Source organism: Pecten maximus, chromosome 3 (assembly GCF_902652985.1).
Source record: "Pecten maximus chromosome 3, xPecMax1.1, whole genome shotgun sequence".
Taxonomy (NCBI): domain Eukaryota; kingdom Metazoa; phylum Mollusca; class Bivalvia; order Pectinida; family Pectinidae; genus Pecten; species Pecten maximus.
The window spans coordinates 5925354-5944801 of NC_047017.1; the positions used below are offsets into that span (position 1 = coordinate 5925354).

Here is a 19448-nt window from a genome sequence, read left to right on the forward strand (position 1 = left end):
GCATTCCCATCCTAGTTAGGGTCCAAGGCCACGCGACATGTAATTTGTAAACTGACATGGAAATTGTCAAGAATATATCATACTTGTGGGTATCAAAAAATGTAGATATGTCAGGAGATGTCAGTCGAGTCGAGGAGTGCCTTGAAAGCCGATATGATAGCCGTGAAGTGAAAAAAAAATCATTGCGTTCCGATATCGTCTAAATATGTAATGCAAAAATGCACCGATGTCTAATTTGTACGGATGTGGGTGGTTAGGCGGTGCAGTGGTAATTCTCACAGGCCTTTCTTATAGCCGACCGGGGTTCGATTCCTCAATCGAGCATGCTTAAAGGTATTGGATTACAAATTATAAATTCGTTCGAAAATCTTGTAAAAGAAATGAAATTTAAGTTCTATGGTGTAGTGCTAAATATCCCATCCGATTTAATTATAGCGATATTATGCAACTTAAAACTTCAATTGGTAGCTATGCAGTTTTTTTTACATATTTTTTTATCTCAAAAAAAGGATAAAAAGCATAATAATATTAAGTTATTTTCCGCTAAAGCAGACTAAATTTACGGTCAGTCGTAGTTTATGTTACCTGCCGATCACGTTTGATTAACGGACCCCTGTTCCGCCCTTAATGGATTTCGCTGGAGCCGTCTTGGGGCGGCGATAGTCCAATAAATATGTTTCATTTAAGTTCCTGCATGGTAGCAGTTTCTTCAAACGACGGCCCATTACTACAACAGAAGAAATATATAAACACTTACTGATATATGTATATAATGGCCTGTTAACGTAGACCCATATATCTACGTATGTATACGTTCATATGATTTATACATACCACTTCTAGTGTTAAATAATTAAATGTCGATCATTACAAAGATATTTTCAATTATCACAAGAGAAAAAATGTCAAAATATTCTACACTTTATGTTCTGAGAGAAAAGCAGTAACGATGATTCTACACATGGTGTGTGTTTGTTTAGTATACTTTCAATAAAGACAGGAACACATAGAATAAACAAGTGAAATAGATCTTGTATAATATATTTAAAGTTGATAAGCGTTCTGCATATCGCGGTGAAAATACTTGTCATTCCGGCACACCTGCTTTTTCCTCTGTTCTTCATGATTAATTAATTAATTATTAATCAATCAAATTAATTAATTAATTTATTTATTTTATCTATTTATTCATTCATATATAATTATATTATTGAAGTATAACCTTTTCTTTTGTGCCTATCCACTTGTGTTGTTTTCTCTCCTTTACTTTCTTATCTTCCATGATTAGAAACATTTATTTTGATTACCCCAGGCTGCGTCGACGTGTTTCTTTTGTTTTAATATCCTTTGTTTTAATTACCTTTTGTTTTATTGTCTTTGATTAATTTGGTTTGATTGATTTACCTTTGTTTTGAATTTGATCGTCCTCTTGACTTACTTAATCTTGTTAATAGATATTTCATTTTTATACCTATTGCCTCGTCTCAATCAATTATGATTTGAAACATTGGTTCACTCACAGGGCGGCATTAAATCGGTTGATGGATTTGAAGTATTGTGTCTGTTTTTTGTGGAATTTATCTATACCTAAGAATGAGATAATAAATAAAGTTACAAAGAGGCTTGCAAAATCTCTTTGTCAATATCTATTTATCTGTCACTTGTAATCATTGAATAACATATAGCAATTAATATTCGTCCAGTTCAGCAGGGTTCTGTATTAAATTACCATATACAGTTTTCGAAATAAGGAAATCAAAACTTAGATTGAAACGTAATGGAAAATAAGTTTTGATTGACGACGTGAATGACAAAGGGAAAATGAAATGAACTTTGTTTGAAACATGAATTTATATAATAGCAAAGGAAACATGTATGACGCACTGTTGTCTCTGTATCACACCTTCGATTTTTCAACATTCAACTTTTCTAATATTCTCCAAAAGGAAGTAAAATTAAAATTTACTACACTTATCTTATACAAAATGTATCAGAATGAAAAAAAAACAACAACAAAAAAACCCCAACAACAACAAAACATTAATGACGAAAACAACAACATAGGCTAGGATAGGATAATTTGGTTTGTTTTTGTTTAACGTCCTACTACTGTAACAGCCAGGGTCATTTAAGGACGTGCCAGGTTTTGGAAGTGGAGGAAAGCCGGAGTACCCGGAGAAAAACCACCGGCCTACAGTCAGTACCTGGCAACTGCCCCACGTAGGTTTCGAACTCGCAACCCAGAGGTGGAGGACTAGTGATAAAGTGCCGGGACACCTTAACCACTTGGCCACCGCGGCCCGCGGGATAGGATAAAGGCGGTATATGCATATCAAATCGTTTAGAAAATAATTTATTAAAACTCAACAAACAGGAACGAAATCGGAATACCGAACAACGGAAATACGTCATAATCACCTACGAGTCACCGGAAGAGGAACCAGATGACTAAGATGTCCCTTACTCCATCTAGGTCTCATACCTTTTTAACTTCTATAGTATCTATCTTTGTTCTTCCTTCTTTTCTTTCTTACTCCGTCCGCCCACCTCTACACCATCCCTATGTTTAGCTAATTGTTATCTTGAAACACTTTACGACTGTTCCCAATTAACGGGTCTTTGGTAACAAATAGATATTATGAAAGATTGCATGTCAAATTTTATTTTATTTGTTCATTTTGTGAACTTACAGCCGTAGAAAAACAAAAAAAAAAAAAAAAAAACTCGTGTGATAAACTAAAACAAATACCAATCAGTGCGATTTTTCTTTAATCGAAAATTGTGAGGGTGAATGTAATAAAACAACAACGCAATACCAAACATTTCAGAAACATTTTATGTTCGTATTACAAAGTTATTCAATTGATGTCAATACATATAATTGTGTTTTTGAAAGAAATTTGTAGAATGAAACATTTTTTTACCTGACATAAATCTAAAACTATGTCAATATCATCCGTTTATGATACAAAGTGGAAGTACTGGGACGCTATCTTTGCGCCATCTTATTGGCAATGCTGTCGTTGACGCCATGCACACTTCGACAGTATTTACAATTTCTTTGTATGTTTTGATCAAACTATATGGTTTTTATTGAATGAAGGTCGTGATAAAATATACAAAAAATTCTCTCTGGAGAGAGTCCTGGAACTATCTTAGTGTACGTTTTGAAGCATCTGCACTAGGGATAGCACAATTCCACGTTTACGGATATTATCAAGAAAGCATGCAATACACAAGTATGCTTGGATGATAAATTGCATTTCTAATTCTTGCGGTTCAAAGTCACGTGATGGTGTCATAGAGTTTGTAGATCTTAAAGTCGTTTGTCACGGTTAATCCGGAAAGAATATATCTTTAAGCACATGCCCAATGCGTTAATTAATACAGACAATTCATCAGTGTTGATGTTTTCTATATGCCTATTGTATTCGTTTATCTTTTTAAATTGCTCCGGAAGTATGAAGCCTACATTGTCGTAGTGCATTCGATTACGTCTACCAGATTCTTGTAATTCTGTGCATTGTTTACTGAGAATTGTCCGTTAATATATATATATCTATATTCGAGCTTGGGGATTACATCGTATATTTCAGTATTCCAATCATTAAAAGCAAATAATACCAGAATTGTCTGGACTATTGAGTTTCTACAATTGTTCAATTCCATTTCCGTTGCGTCGACAAAAACCTTAAATGATCTGACGAGTGGATCCTTGTTTACCATGACAAATGACGTCATAAAATAGAATCCTGTAGCCTGAACTTCAGAAGATAATCGAAAATCAAACTGCAATTGCAAAAGTGTTCGGCCACTCTCGTACATCAAAGTCTGCAATTGGATTCAGTGCTTCGTTTTATACTTTATAGTTTTGATCGGAATTGAATCTCGATACATACTGCACATTTGTGCTACATTACATTTTCACAACGTTATAAAGTTAGACTAACGTATTGGTTTTTTTCTCTCTCTATAGTATTGTTGGGGTGATTTACAAACTTCGCCTTCATCAATAGTTTTTAAAATGCATTATATCGTTTTTTTCAAAGACTGAACATTGTGTATTGCATGTTTTTTTAAACAAAGCATAGATAAACAATTTCTCAATTTTCAACATGAAAATCAAAGCAAACCGATATGTAAGTAAAATGTAACTTATATATTTAAAAAAAAGAGAAAAGGGAGAATAAGATAAGGTGTTTCTGAAGAGAAAACGTCTTCGTCGACGACATGCAAGATAATGCCTTCTTCGGATGAACAAATAAAATAAAGGCAACCTTAATGAAAATCAAAAGTAATGAAAAAATGGTAAAATATGAATAAAATATATTGTTAACAAAAAGAGAGCGCGAATTGGAAAAATTGGAATCTAGAAAAAATATAAGTAACGTTCTCCAAGTGAGAACCAGGTTAATGACAACATGATCGTTAGACATACCAACGATAATTGCATGTATCACATGAGGAAAGAAAACATTAAGGAGTTAACTTTGGTGATTTGAACCAGTCTGTATCTATCTATGGGGCTGCGATGGCCGAGTGGTTAAGGTGTCCCGACACTTTAACACCAGCCCTCTACCTCTGGGTTGCGAGTTCGAAACCTACGTGGGGCAGTTGCCAGGTACTGACCGTAGGCCGGTGGTTTTTCTCTGGATACTCCGGCTTTCCTCCACCTCCAAAGCCTAGCACGTCCTTAAATGACCCTGGCTGTTAATAGGACGTTAAACAAAAACAAACCAAACAAAAAAAAAAGTATCTATCTACAAAATATACATCTGTCACAACCAATGTTTCGACAGTCAAACTTCTATGACTACTGTAAATGAAATTGCGCCATTTTATATGCTGTATTTTCCCCATCATCCTACTATGCTACATAATGTTCCTGGAAAATAGAGGGTTAGGATTTCTCTTGTTTAGATCGTGCTCTTGGGATCTTTAAACCAAGATCCACGGCTTCCCTGTCTACTGACACTGATTCACACATAAAATTATGGGATGTTTTACCATTTACATTTTTGTAATGTATTTTATGTATTTGTTGTTGTAAAAAGGGAGCTACAATTTTAATATATAGGACATTTATGTTCGACATTGTGTAATTTTACGCAAATAAAGGTCGCACTTGAATCTGGCTGGCCGCCATCTATTTGCGCGGGCATAAACGGAGACAAAACCAAATTGTAGTACAACAATGCGATTCGATACGGAGGAACAACGTGCGTGTGCTTACAGAATATCAAATACAATCGAACGTCATTACTTCAAAGTCAATGAAAGGTCATGATAAACCTTCAAGATATGACGAAAAGTCGAGATAACTGGGTATATGTTACATATGATTTTTACTGTTGGAACTAAATGTAGCAGAGACTTACAGTTATAAGAGTAAACGAAGTTTGACTGTTTTACCGTTCAATATATTTTTATTTTCATTATAAAGCAATATCTATATAAGCTTAGGAAGGATATGATATTTGTTTGAAACTTTTGATACCTCATCTAGAAAACTGATTGCGACATTTCTTCTTCAATATCCTGTCGTTTTTACAACATTCATGAACATTGCCCGATTTAACGATAGCTGCTCTCTTTGGTACACGAGGGAGTGTTGTCGCTTGGGTACGCACATGTTGTTCTAGACAGAGGCGTTGTATCAGTTTAAGTTTTGAACAGATAAGCATAAAAAGCCATACATACACATCGAAGGTATTTCGAAAACATGTGGCAACACAATAAGTTAATTGACTTGATTGATATACATGTTTAAAGCAATCACGTGACAGCGCTGTGCGTCAATAGAATGAAGAGAGGAATAACGTTATAAGACAAGGCTCGTTCGACCACCATATGTATCATGTTTAGTTTGAAATCAAATAGTTCCGTCATGTACTACTAGTCTAATACTGTCCGATTTGGAAATCAAAGTTCAATGTTACTTTATAATGGCAGTTCCATCATCAGCAATTGCCGAGCTCGATTTATGAATCAGAAATCAATATATTTTAATTTATAAATGTGATTTCATCATTAATTCTAGTCGAATCCGGCCTCAGAATCAGATATTTGATATTTTGTTATAGCTACTTAATTTTGAATAATAGTCTTAATCAGACACTCGAAATTGTATAATCCGGATTTCTAGTCTTGTCCGCTCCCGGAATCAGAAATTCAATATTTTGTAATGCTGATTCCACCATTAAGACAGATTTTATATAACATAATGTTTATTTCACTATTAACTCTGATCGATCAGCTATAAATAGATTAATGATATTTATTCGAGCGTGATAGACTTATTTCGGACTCTGTCAGAGCACGTGTGCGCTGTATCGCGTGATACCACACAGGCTCCCTACTTTACATATAGACTGACCAAAGTCCGTCACTACTGACCAGCAATAAATCAGTCTGCTGACCAGTGTCGCGATGACTGCTTCCTCCATTTAAGATATTTCCATACAAACTATCGTATTAGCTCCGTGTTACGCCATCTTGTCTTTTCAGCAGGTCACGTCCCGAAACTGAACAAGATTAAAGACACTTGAATATTGTGTCCTTAGAGCGCAAGGCACAATCACGGAAATTATTGTAAAATTGATCACATATTTTACTTTTTGTATTAATTCGGTTTTTCTTATTATTTTTAACTCGTCACTTAACTCGAGCTATTAAGTATGTTTATAGCATATTGTCTAAAGAACAAGAGATCTGAACAATGTTCGGTATTTTTGGAACGCAAAAATGTCTTTTCAATTCCATCAATCAACAAGGATTTAGTGAACCGTATTGCTATCGCCGGATTGTTCCCTGTTCAATGTTTAGTGGCGTGAAATAGCCTGTCTGACACCCTCCAATCACGAGTATACATCGAGAACTGTTGGCGGACTAAATCTGGCCGCTAATACAGAGATGTCTGTATTACATTTCACTCCATGTTTTGATTTTAGACAGTAATTTCGAAAACCCCCACATCAATACCGTGACATTAGCGTAAAATCCCCCGCGATTTTCCAGTGTTTGTTTCTCGTAACGTGAAATTATTTCTTCAACTAGATGACTAATTTCCAAAAACTTCAATAATCGTTCTTAATGGTCTTATTTTCCTGTTTGTTTATTTGAAATTGGGAAATCAGCGAAGCATGTCAATCATAAAATTATTGAGATCCTACACTACAAGACGGGAAATAGAAAGATTTGAAATTGGTCGGATCAAAGTATTTTACAGGATGTCAAGCCATAATCTTTCTACAACGGCCACAAATTGCTTGCGTGAATTTAAAACGGTGGCCTGGTTAAAAATAATATGTTTGTAGAAGGAATCGGTTATTGATGTTTCGGATGCTTATAAACAATAACTGTGTCTGCAAGATGGATTGTTTGGGCTCTTGTTTAGATTAAAGTAATGAAGAAAGTTCAACGATATTGACAATCTCACCCAACTTTGGCTTTACGCAATTTTGATCTGTTTTACTTCAATATACGTAACAATATACGCTTGTCGCCATTCCCCACAATCGAAAACTTTGAATTCCGACTCAGTTCTCTTAAGTCTTGTCATCTTTATGACAAATAGCTTATACAATAATTACATTTATATTACATTAAAAAAAACAAGAAAAATTAATAAATGTCGTCTTCACCTATGACTGTAATCATTTTGCTGCCGGGACATCTTTATTAACGTTTCAGATTAAATGATAACAAAGTGTTTAAGGAAGACAATTTTTAGAATATAGGTTGAGGCTACTGACTGTTTATAGCCTATATAGCAAGATAAGTAGATTTTCTAATTTACTTCTGTGACGCGACCGGCTTATTGAACAATACTGGTTTGGAATTACGTCTGCGCTTTGGCTTAAAATTGGGTTTAATACTAAACGTTGTCTCTCACTAACCTAAATATAAATGATTACCATAAGTGTTCTGGAAATAATATCATTTTTATGTGGTTCCTGATTGTTTAAGTTAAAAAAAACAATTTCAGGCAGAAATTTTCTTGAAGCCCCACATTAAACCATTAGACGGCCGATATACTTAGTCATGTCTATTAAATCCTTTCCAAACCATTCGGAGCCTAAAGGATACAGGTCTTGGCAAAACACAAGATTGTCACACGTGCATGTAGTTACACATCCCTTTACTTCTTTATTGTTTCTTTAGGAATATTAATAACTAATTATTGACGCCACAAAATTAATTTGCCGCTGTATAAGTCGTCTCATTAATTGATCTTGTTTACATTTCTTTTATCGACTAATCAGCAATGACGATGCAAATACAGAAACCAGATTAACTTTAAACACACTTATACTAGTCTGTTATTTACATCACTCTATCACAAAATAAATAAAATTATCGCAAAATATGAAAAGTAAATGTAGATTTCCATAAAAACCCTGCAAAAGTACAATAAGATGTAGACCAGATGTTTCGTAAAAGTAAGCGTCTTCTGCTTCCTCGACGACACCCGTCATACAAGTCTGGGCCAAATTTGGGTTAATTGCAATTCTCAAAATGAGAACTACGGTGGGGAAGACGGACCAACCAAACATCCCAAAAACCATCGAATACGTCTGACTTCATATCGCACAATGAAACAAAATATTTCCAAATAAGACCATGATGTTGAATATAAAAAATTACGTATGTCGTCATCAACCTGATCTCTCAAAACCTTGTTTTGTTAGTTCCACGGAAGCATATTCAGTTACCTCACTTAAATGTTTGTTATACATGTAATTTTCATTTTAAAGTAAATTGATAATTTAATACTTATATTTATACGATCCACTTGCCACCATAGGAGAGAATTCATATAGGCCTGGCCTGTTATTCGATTCCTTTGAATTATACCATCGAACGTCAATACAATTTGTTGAAATGAGAAGCATATCCGGTTAAACAGCAGTTAAATCACGGTGTATCTGTATCTCATCCAAACCATTACCAATGTCCACGGCAAGCTCGACATTTCATGAAATGACGTCACATTATGAACAATGACGTCCCCCGAAATGTCCATTGATTTCAATATCACTGAAGTTAATAACCAATGGTACAGATTTCTGAAAAGTGAACTTAAAACCGAGAATCGCCCCGTACTTTGCGTGTTTAATCGAATAGCTATGCTTTGTTTTTAGAGTTTTTGACGGTTGCCGCAATGATACTGTCGTAAATTGTGTTTTAATGGCGTCGCTATGCCAACACAAATGATAATATACAATTGTACCTACCTACATTGATAAACAATAATACGACAGTATTAATGTAGGGTGAGAGTTTCCGACAGTGCAACTAATCCATGTGTCAACTGTGTCGTCTGCTTTCGGGACATTACGAGAACCGTTGTCATAGTCATGTGACCAGGAATCCTTTTATGGCGCCATATTAGCAGGCATTAATGTTCCTCGTTAATACGATTGTATTACACGCTAGATAAAGTCTTTTTAATGACATATCATCTATTGTGTGTTTTTTTTTCATTGTTATCGTTATTATCATTTTTGTCAGGATCATGACATTCGAAAATATTAGTCTTTGAAATGTCCCTTTTCATATGACAATATTCATCATTAATGACCAACCTACATACATAAAACACAATAGATTCCCAGTGTTATTGTGATAATCATATACAGTGTTTGTTATCAAAATAAAAAAAAATGTAACAAGCGAATCACCAGTATTGAAATGAACTACTGAACCAGAGTATATGTTGGTAAAACCCCATTTCAATCAGTCAGCTATGTTTTAAAATGGCACACTTAAGAGGATATTTATGTAAAACACCTGTACTCTCGAGGGTCAGATTAATCCAGGGTGATCGCTACTTGAGGACAGCTTGAAAATGGGAAGATTTTATGGTCGAAATGGGTAGAGAAAACACAAGGATGTCGATTTCCCTTTGGTGTGTGTTTCCTCGTTTTAAAACGTATCGCTTTGTGCCGGATGTTTTTACATATTATATTCACTTGATGTGTTCGAAAGTATTGCAGGTGATTGGGACCTAGTTTTATACTATATTTAGCAGCTGTTTAAATATATAGAGGATATTCAGCAATATCTTCAGTAATACGAAATATGTTTCACAAGTTGGGCTACTATTTTGTTGGATATTCTGTTTATTACATTTTATAGAAAAATAGGGGCAACTATAAAGGTCTACCATTAACCTATGTAAGCTGTGCTTTGATTGGTCAAATCAGAAAAAAGTGATATTTTTTCACTAGTGTCACTTTTGTAGAATGAATATTTTTTGATATTTCACTGTTAAAAATGTAATAAATAAGATAAAGTGTTCTCCAAATTGTCTTTCCAGTGGTGATACAGGATAGTGAATTTCTCGTGTCATTTTTTCATTGATTGGATTATATATTCTTACAATTAATTTTGGTATATGTATTAGATAATAATGTTACGTATCACTTTGACGTCTTTGATATAACCAATACCACACCACATAGACTATCTTACTATATGAAGGTAACTGTATACAGAATAGACGAATATTAAATAGGCGATGAATGGTAAATAAATTTATAAACTTTTTAAAGGTAACGGGATGCTTGCAAATGGAAACCAAAACACTTCCTTTCGAAAACAGTAACCCCTTTAATTAACAATCGTTCTAAAGTTTTTAATGATTAGACAGCAAGACAGTTTACACCGTTTTTTTAAGCATTGATGTCATGCATTTTTTTTTAGTTTCATCGGGGTATGAAACAAATTTTGTTTTCAAACTGTATGAATCCGCGTAGCGGATTCTTACAGAAGTTTGCAAACAAAATTTGTTTCACACCCCTATGAAATTAAAAAATAATTGACATCAACGCTTATAATTAATTTTTGAAAATGATTTTCTAATTTAAAACATGTTTTATGTACAATTTTACTGGTTTTAAATGGGATTCTTTTTCTCAAATCAATACGCAACGTCAATTGTCGTATTGTGACGTCACATTTTTCGCGCCATTCTCGGAAATTCTTTCATAGAAGAATGAAAAGAATTTTTCGACCAATCACATTTGAGTATTTACCATGAAAACAAAGAAAAATTAATTATATATTTTTGATTATAATTTTTACCGTCGACATCATGATCGTTTATGGAAATATTCCATATTTCTTGTACGATACAAAGTCAGACATGTTTGGTGTTTGTCGGTATGGTAATGGCTCGTGGTTCCGTTTTCACCAGCTTACAACTGATACTGAGCATGTGACATAACCCGGATTTCGCCTACACTTGTATGGCCGTTTTCATGGGTGAAACAGAGGGCGCTTACTCTACCGGAACACCTGGTCTTATTCTCCTTGTACTTATTTTCAAAGGTCTTCATGAAAAAAACTTTATCTGATTATCCCATTTTGACCTCGTTTTAACGATTTCGAGTTAGAGTTATGGTTTCGTTATTATGTCGGTATTCTCGGTTTTTTAGGTGTTTTTTTTCGTTTTTTTTTTTTTTGTTTTTGTTTTGTTTTTTGTTTTTAATCTTTCACATAATTGTGCCACAGTACCTCATGTGATCATCTAGAGTAAAATTAGCAACTACTTTGAATTAGTTTCCATAAATCATCAGTAAGTATTAGTATTTCACATAAGCCATAATTCGTTATCTTCTTTTATTACAGGTACTACGCCATTGTCCATCCTCTTTCCGCTATGAAGGTAAACAGTAAAAGTAGAACAAAGAAGATAATAGCAGTCACGTGGATCATACCTATTGTTATCTGCACGCCTTACCTCTATTGTGGAAGTTACTCATTTGAATTTCGCAGTCATTATGGTTCAGTTTCCCGCCAAATTTGTGCTGATCGATTTGATGAGATAGATGGCGGCACTGGTAACTTCCGTCGAGTATTCTTCCTTGTTCTGACTGCGTTCATGTACTTCCTTCCAATGATTATCATCATCACGACTTGCTCGAGGATCGCACGATCCTTGCTTCAACCAATCATCATCGAGAGCTCGCAATCCGGAGCCAGGAACTGTAAAAGACGAGACGAAGTAAACAAACGCAAAGTAAGTCACTTAATCCTATCAATTATTCAAATTCTCAGATTGAGATTTTAATTATTTCCGTTTTCCTGAAAGGAGTGCATTTTTTGATGCAGCTTTAAATATAAATACTGTCTTTATAAAGTCAGAAAAAATAAATTTCATTCAAGCCAGTGAACAATTGTGCAACCCCCGGAGAGTATGTCAAATAGATAGCGATGCTATTACTGTTGGCATTTTATAACCGATGTGCAGGTCAATTATATAAGCGACAATGCGTATTTTGTCAAGTCAGCACTTCTTCTGAAATGACCGTTAGTTGTGGTAACTTTTCCCCATCATTGGATGTATAATTGTACTTTACAGCTGTTGTGTCCTTCTAGAATATTTCGGAAATGGTAAGAGCAAAAATTTGAAAATCCATGAATAAAAGCTAGGGTGGTTAATATGGACAGAATAAACAGAATAAGCTATGAAAGGAACGATGCAAAACGTCCTAATGTAATAAATATGGTAAATGAGAGCGACTTGGTAATCCAAAAATAATTCTTTTAAAAGAAGTTAAATGTATATTATAAAAAAATCCCCTCCATCCATCTTACAGACTAAAATGGGTGTACAAAAACTCACACAAGTAACCATCACACTGAAAATGGACTTCATTACTGCATTGCTGGTCGTTGACCAACTTGGCAGGACAGGAGTAAAGCTATTTGATCGATAGACTGGGCCATGACAGTCCGTCATTAATGCATGCTATCGCATCATCATGCCATTGATAGCTATGTTCGTTAAAGTGTCACAGCGCGTCAGCATGTACATTCATTTATATGTCGCTGAAACAACAAACTTCAAAGAGGATCCAAACATTCAACTCGTTTATGGCCTACGTTATACGGAAATACGTTTAATGTCAGCGTGGGTAAAATGTTGTGGTTTTTTTTTTTTTCACATCAACGTGACTATTTTTTATATTCTAGTCCTTCTTATGAATTGATAGAACTTTGCTGGACGGTGTGATATCCGGATAACAATAGTTATGACATCATATTCATTAATATTGCAAGTTAGCAGGATGGCAATAATGATAATTATGACGCATGATTGCATGTTTGTATATTGCAGGTTGCCCGGATGGTAATACTGTTAATTATTATCCGTGCTTATGTATATTGCAGGTTGCCCGGATGGTAATAGTGATAGCGGTGGCCTTTATCGTCTCCTGGTCTCCGATGTATGTAGTCAACATTGTCAGTCAGCTGCAAGGCCAAGGCGACAGTTTCCTTCTTCATAGCAACTTCCTTTTCACTATGCTCACCATACACCTGTCAGGTTTCATCAACAGTTGTGTGAATCCCTTCATCTACACGGCCATGAGTAAAAAATTCCGGAAAAGTTTTGGTCGTACACTTGGTAAAATCTTCTGTAATTATTATTGCCGACAGAGGCTGTTTCTATACAGGGATAGTATCATACAACGGCGATCAACGGCGTACACAAGCGCGTCACGGGGGTCATTCATTGACCCAGAAGCAGAGCCATTACAAAGTGAAATGAGAGAAAGAGCACCAGTCAAGGGGAAGGAATCTCACAGCAGCAGTAGCGAGGGGGACTCATCCTGCAGGTCACAAAGTAGACTGTGTAAGTCCACCACGGGACGACAACCAATGGCACAAGAGAATGTTTGTGGGTCTGACGAGTGCCGAACAGTTGAAGAGACTGGAGTCAGTTCCAACCTATCCATGGTAACCTTCCCTTGTCCAAAATCTGTCCAGATCATTGACCACTCCGGACATTGCAGATGTGTCACAACCAGTCAAATCATGCCGAGACAGTGCAAAGTTCGGAGCTTTATGGAGCCCAACAAAAATGGCATCAAGACGGAAACGTTTATCATGCGTAACCCCAAACAGTTGGAATGTGACGTAGACGGGCATGTACGCACGATAATCATGTGCAATGGGGATATGAACGAGGCAGAGACCATCGACGTTAAGCAAAACGCATGTCCGTGAACCTATATCCCCAAAAATAAAACTAAAAATGTATCAATCAATCAAGCAATCAATCGTGTGACATCCATTTTATTGAAGGTGAATAGTTGACGACAATCGAGGAAAACATTTTAATCGGGCATCACAAGGCTGATGTTGAGAATACCATGTAAATGTCCTACTATCACAACACTTGTGTGTTCTAATCTGTCTGGAACCCCTTGGTGGTCTGGACGTTTCATTCCATACAAAAATATGTTTGATTATTCCATTTCCTCAGACATTTTTCTGCTGTAACGTTCCCAAGGAGCAAATTATCAAATGTATACATATTTTGTATGGAGATCGTATAAAACACCAGCGTCCGGTTTCCAAAGATGGAATAATGACTCCAGCAAAAACAGATTGAAAGACAGCATTGCCATTATAAACATAGCATGAAATATTCTAGTTTTCTAAAAAAAAAGTATCTATATTTGTTCAAAACCATACTATTTCAAAACTTTAAAAAATACTAAAACAGCATACGTCGATCTGAAGTATATCAAAATCATACCTAAATGTATCATGTCCTTGCAATATCATACTTTTACATCCATGTTACGAAATTCACAGAAAAAAAAAATGAAATCAAATTTCTGAAATTTTACTAGATTTCTTCACCTTTTCATGTCAACGATATGTCAATGTTATTTCCCGGATTTTGATAGAAAAGCATCCAATTTGATAATGAATTAGTAATGGAAAAAGTAACCGAGCGTTTGTACAAAGGGAATACTACTCTAAACCAATATGGTAGTTGAACTCTTTTTTTTTCTTTTCTTTTTCTTTTTTTTTTACTCAAAACTCTCGGATTGGTAGGTTTTAGATTATTTGTTCACAAGCAATATGAAGATCCGACTTTTAAAAATCTTTAAAACTTACAAGTACATGTATGAATTTACTGCCCGTAGAAAATCTTTTTATATCCGTATCGGTACAGTTTTAATATGTTTGGTCAACTTTAGAATAGTAGGGATCGCCGTAATACTAATTTTCATCATATCATCCACGTGTATAAGGTATTACTATGATATGAAATCTGAAAGATCTGCCAGAATGACCAATATAAGTTAACAATTTTCTTTCGTTATATTACTTATTCGTTTATTGTTGAATGAGTCTTGTTGGTTCCATTTGATCATTATATTCAGACTTAAATTAAACTTATTTTTCTTGCTTTTAAAAAAAAGTTATTTATGGGTTATTTTCTCATTTGCTGATTTATTACACTTGTTTTATCATGTTCCATTATCGTTGCACAGAAAGAAGTGACGTCATCGGAACGAACGGTAAAATTTTATGTAAAAATGGTGTATCAGTAAATGCGTATTCGAATTCGTATGTGTTAATTATACCAACTACCGTTAAGTAAATGTCGACAAACTTGGAAATAACATCATATTGGTACAGTTTAGTGTTGTTGTAAAGTAAAATCACCATTTTATGATACACTGTGTAAGCCGTTAAATTTGTTTGGTCAGTATCTATAAATCATCATCATGTTTCGGGTCAATAATTTGACATATTGATATACATTGTGTACTGTTGTTTTTTCAGGTCAAAGTTTCTCCATCAGGTGCAACAGTTATTAAGTATGTTTTGTTACAAATTCTAACTTTAACCAATCCTATATAACTAGACGAATTTAGTTTATTTAGTATTGATAGCTTAATCAGAATTGGATTACATACAGAACTGAAAACGAACCACAAAACAAATAGGGCTTGATTGATGACTGGAAGCAAAATAATGCTTGATTGATGACTTGAGATCAGACAGAAAATAAACTGTTTCCCCAAATGTGTCGAAGAACGGGTTCTTCTTTACTCTGATTATTTCAATGTTCAAACATATCTCTTTGTTCTATAAATAAAGATACACAACGAATCTCTTCTCTTTTTACGTACATAACATTTAACACTATATAGCTATTTATTCTCTCGCACAAGGGATTTATCAAAAATATGAAGAAAAAAATACTCTAAATCACTTTGATTTTGCGAATACATTATTTCGCGAACTTACCCGAATATATTCCCGAATATAGGAGCTCAAGGAGTCATTGACTCGGCAAGGTTACTATATCGGTAATATAGCTTCGTCACCATCCAAAGAGTGTTTCACGTACAAATAATCGAGACGGATTTTAATTCTAAATTGACTCTCCTGGCGTATTAACGCGAAAATAAACCCTACGCGAAGTATAAGTGATTTACAGTATGTATCTGTTGTAGAAATCAGGAATCTGAATATGCTTTTGTTTATAATTTTATGGCGAAAAATAGAACCTTTGAAAGCAACACCTTAGGATTTGCATTGCATGACACTGTATGATGAAGAGGAATGTCGTTCGATTAAATCACAATTTCTCCTATGAATGTAATTCTCGCGATTAAAAAAAGTAAACATTGCAAATTATTCACTTTTGTAGTAAATAACATTGAGTACCCCACTCTACAGCAGAACAATCAGATTTGAAGTACTATGAAGGCTTCAGAATTGTTCGAAGTCTATCTATCAACAGAATGGTTCAGTATTACGAGTTTTATTTTGATTTATCATCAATATACAACACTGTTACATACATTATTCATTCGAAATCGGGTTTCCGAGTAATTATTGTTATCTATGAATTATTCGTAGCCGGACGAAAGGACAACACTGACTAATGCAACAATAAGTATTTATACATTGTTGATAGGAAGAAAGCGGTGTGACAGTTTTTCATTCGACGACTGAGTATAGCGGCACCATGTGAAATACGAAACTGTTTTAATCTAAACAACTCCGAAAGCAAAGAAGATCTTATGGTTTATTTGACCAATATGTCGTTTCAACAATGTTATTGACAGAGATGTTGCGATTTTATATAAAAGAAGTCTGACGTAATCAGGAGAAGAACGTTTTAACTCTCTTAGCTGTTTATTTAGGGCGTACGAGAGGAATGTTTACAGTGATTTTGACAGGCTGTTGATAAATTCATGGCAGAATTAAAACTAAGTTTCGCAAATATAAGTCAGTTTTATTTAGTTTAAGATTCATGCAGCAGTTCATCCTTACTCTTAAACTTAAAAAAATAGTAATAAGATTTAACATGTTGATTAAGATTGGCGGCATGCATTGACTGCGGCATCGTCTACCACATACTGACGTGATTTTAATTCCGCAAGTCAACAGAAGAAGGAATAAAGAGTCTTTATAGCCTTAAATAGTACATTTTATTTGACATTTCGAAATTGGATTTCTTGTAATGTAAAACGAATATGATGTGAACCAGAAAAACCTCATATAATCTATTTTGCGTTTCTTTTCTGGTATAAAGAACATCGCAAGACCGTTTGTAAATATAGTATCTACTGACTGTAAAAACAGCCCTAGTTACTATTCCCGTATCTTTATTAACACTATCATTCCATTGTTCCATATCAGACTAAAATATCCTAAAAACAACAAAGAATACTAACATAATAACGAAATAATTATTAACTCAAAAATGTTTAAACGATCTGAAAATAAAAACGGAGAATAGAATAAGGTGCTCAGGAAGAGAAAGGCGTCTTCTGCTTCGACACCCATCATACAAATCTAGCTCACGGCGACACCCACCATGTAAATCTAGCTCACGGCGACACCCACCATACAAATCTAGCTCACGGCGACACCCACCATACAAATCTAGCTCACGGCGACACCCACCATAAAAATCTAGCTCACGGCGACACCCACCATACAAATCTAGGTAACATGCTAGTCATGATCTCCAATGAGATTTCGGATAGTGGGAATGGAATCACTAGGCATATCAACAAGCATAAAACACGTCTGACTGCATATCGTAATATTTCAGTAATGGAAACATGACTCATGGAAAAAAAAGGAATTTTTACACGACATGGTAACAACAATAAATGATGTACTCAGTCCGTCCCGCAAATAAACTCGATGTGTAGATCAGTGTAATTTGAGGCATTAATTACAATTTACCTAAAATCTGATACATTGATTCATGTTTAAACCATTCTGAGTTCTCCTTCACACTAATCCTTGATTTAAATATCTTTATTTCATCTGTTTTACAGTTCCACGAAACAATTAAAAAATATCGAGCTAAGCGTTTTCATTCGTCGATCGTCTGGATTTGACAATGGCATTGACAAATGATTACTTTGAGCTAACATTAAGATTTGATAAGATTGATTTAACTGGTTGGAATGATTTAATCCTATTCCATGTGGTAATAACAGATTTGAGTTAGACTATTTTTATACAAAGTTCAATTTTGAAGAATAAACTGTACCATTCCCCATCGCAATCTTAATGCGGGTAAGTAAGTGTCTTCACTATATATTTTGCTCCCTATCAAAGTCACCTATACATGTATTTTATCTATATTTTATTCAAGACAAGAGGTAGTATGAGACAGGTGTCGTCATCATGCTGCGAAATTAGGTTTGAACTATTGCTTACATTTATACCCTTGATACTTCTATAATGGTTTAGTTTGATTTGCAAAATTTCTAGAATAAAAATATATGTGGCAATTGGATTCCCTTGCAGACAGCATGCTTTTACATTTAAGAACAAATTCCCGTTTTATTTATAACGGCATTTACGTAAGTATGTATTTTTTTCTCTGTTTCTTTTTTCATTTCATTTCAAAATGAGCAAAATTGAAAAACTGAAAGCCTTTTAATCTCAGGTTATCGCGTCAAGGTTTTTTTTCTTCAAAATCTATCAACAGCAATTTTGGTATATTGTTTTCTTCCACATACATCTTAATATCGTCAAGTAATACGGTGTCCTCTCCAATATAACGATCCGAAGAGTTTTAAGTATTTCTGAATTCATTAGCTGTAGATCCAGAAGCCATTTTTTTAACTGTCTGGGTTTATCTCCCGTTGGGAACAAAAGTAATGATACTTTGTCTTTGATAAGATATTCCTGAATGTACTTAAAATTCGACAGTAAAGCCAGCTGAGCCAAGATTCTTATCGCTGTATATGGGTTTTGTTGCCTGTTCAATAGAAATTATATCTTGTAGACTTTTAGAATAACATTGATCTATTTTTTTTTAACTTTCAGTATAGACCTGAAAAAATTCCATCATGTTTACATCTTCAAGAATATTATCCTGCTTTGCAATAACTGTATTATTCTTTGTATTTTTGTGTTTCGACCACTTAAATAATGAAATTCTTATTAAATCCTTGATAATGTAAAGGTAGTGTTCCTATTTTGGGGACATTCAGCATTGAAACAAATCGAAGAGCCAGTCCAGACTATCTCACTTATTATCAATTTTGTCAAACTTTTCGTTTTCAATTTTTACAATTACTTTAATTGCTGACAAAGTGTGAAAATATCCTTCAGTGAAATATGGCTTATAATCCTGATAAAATTGCATTCTGATT

The 19448-nt window shown here is 34.5% G+C and overlaps 1 protein-coding gene across 1 annotated transcript in view; it reads left to right on the forward strand.

The window, feature by feature from the left end:
- LOC117323030 (neuropeptide FF receptor 2-like) overlaps positions 1 to 15912 on the forward strand; it is an 83915-nt gene extending 68003 nt beyond the window's left edge. Inside the window, exons 2-3 of the mRNA XM_033878021.1 lie at positions 11635 to 12025; positions 13180 to 15912. Of these exons, the coding sequence (XP_033733912.1) occupies positions 11635 to 12025; positions 13180 to 14016 (1228 nt within the window). The 3' untranslated portion in view covers positions 14017 to 15912. The remainder of the gene's footprint in view (positions 1 to 11634; positions 12026 to 13179) is intronic.
- The last annotated feature ends 3536 nt before the right edge of the window (positions 15913 to 19448 follow it).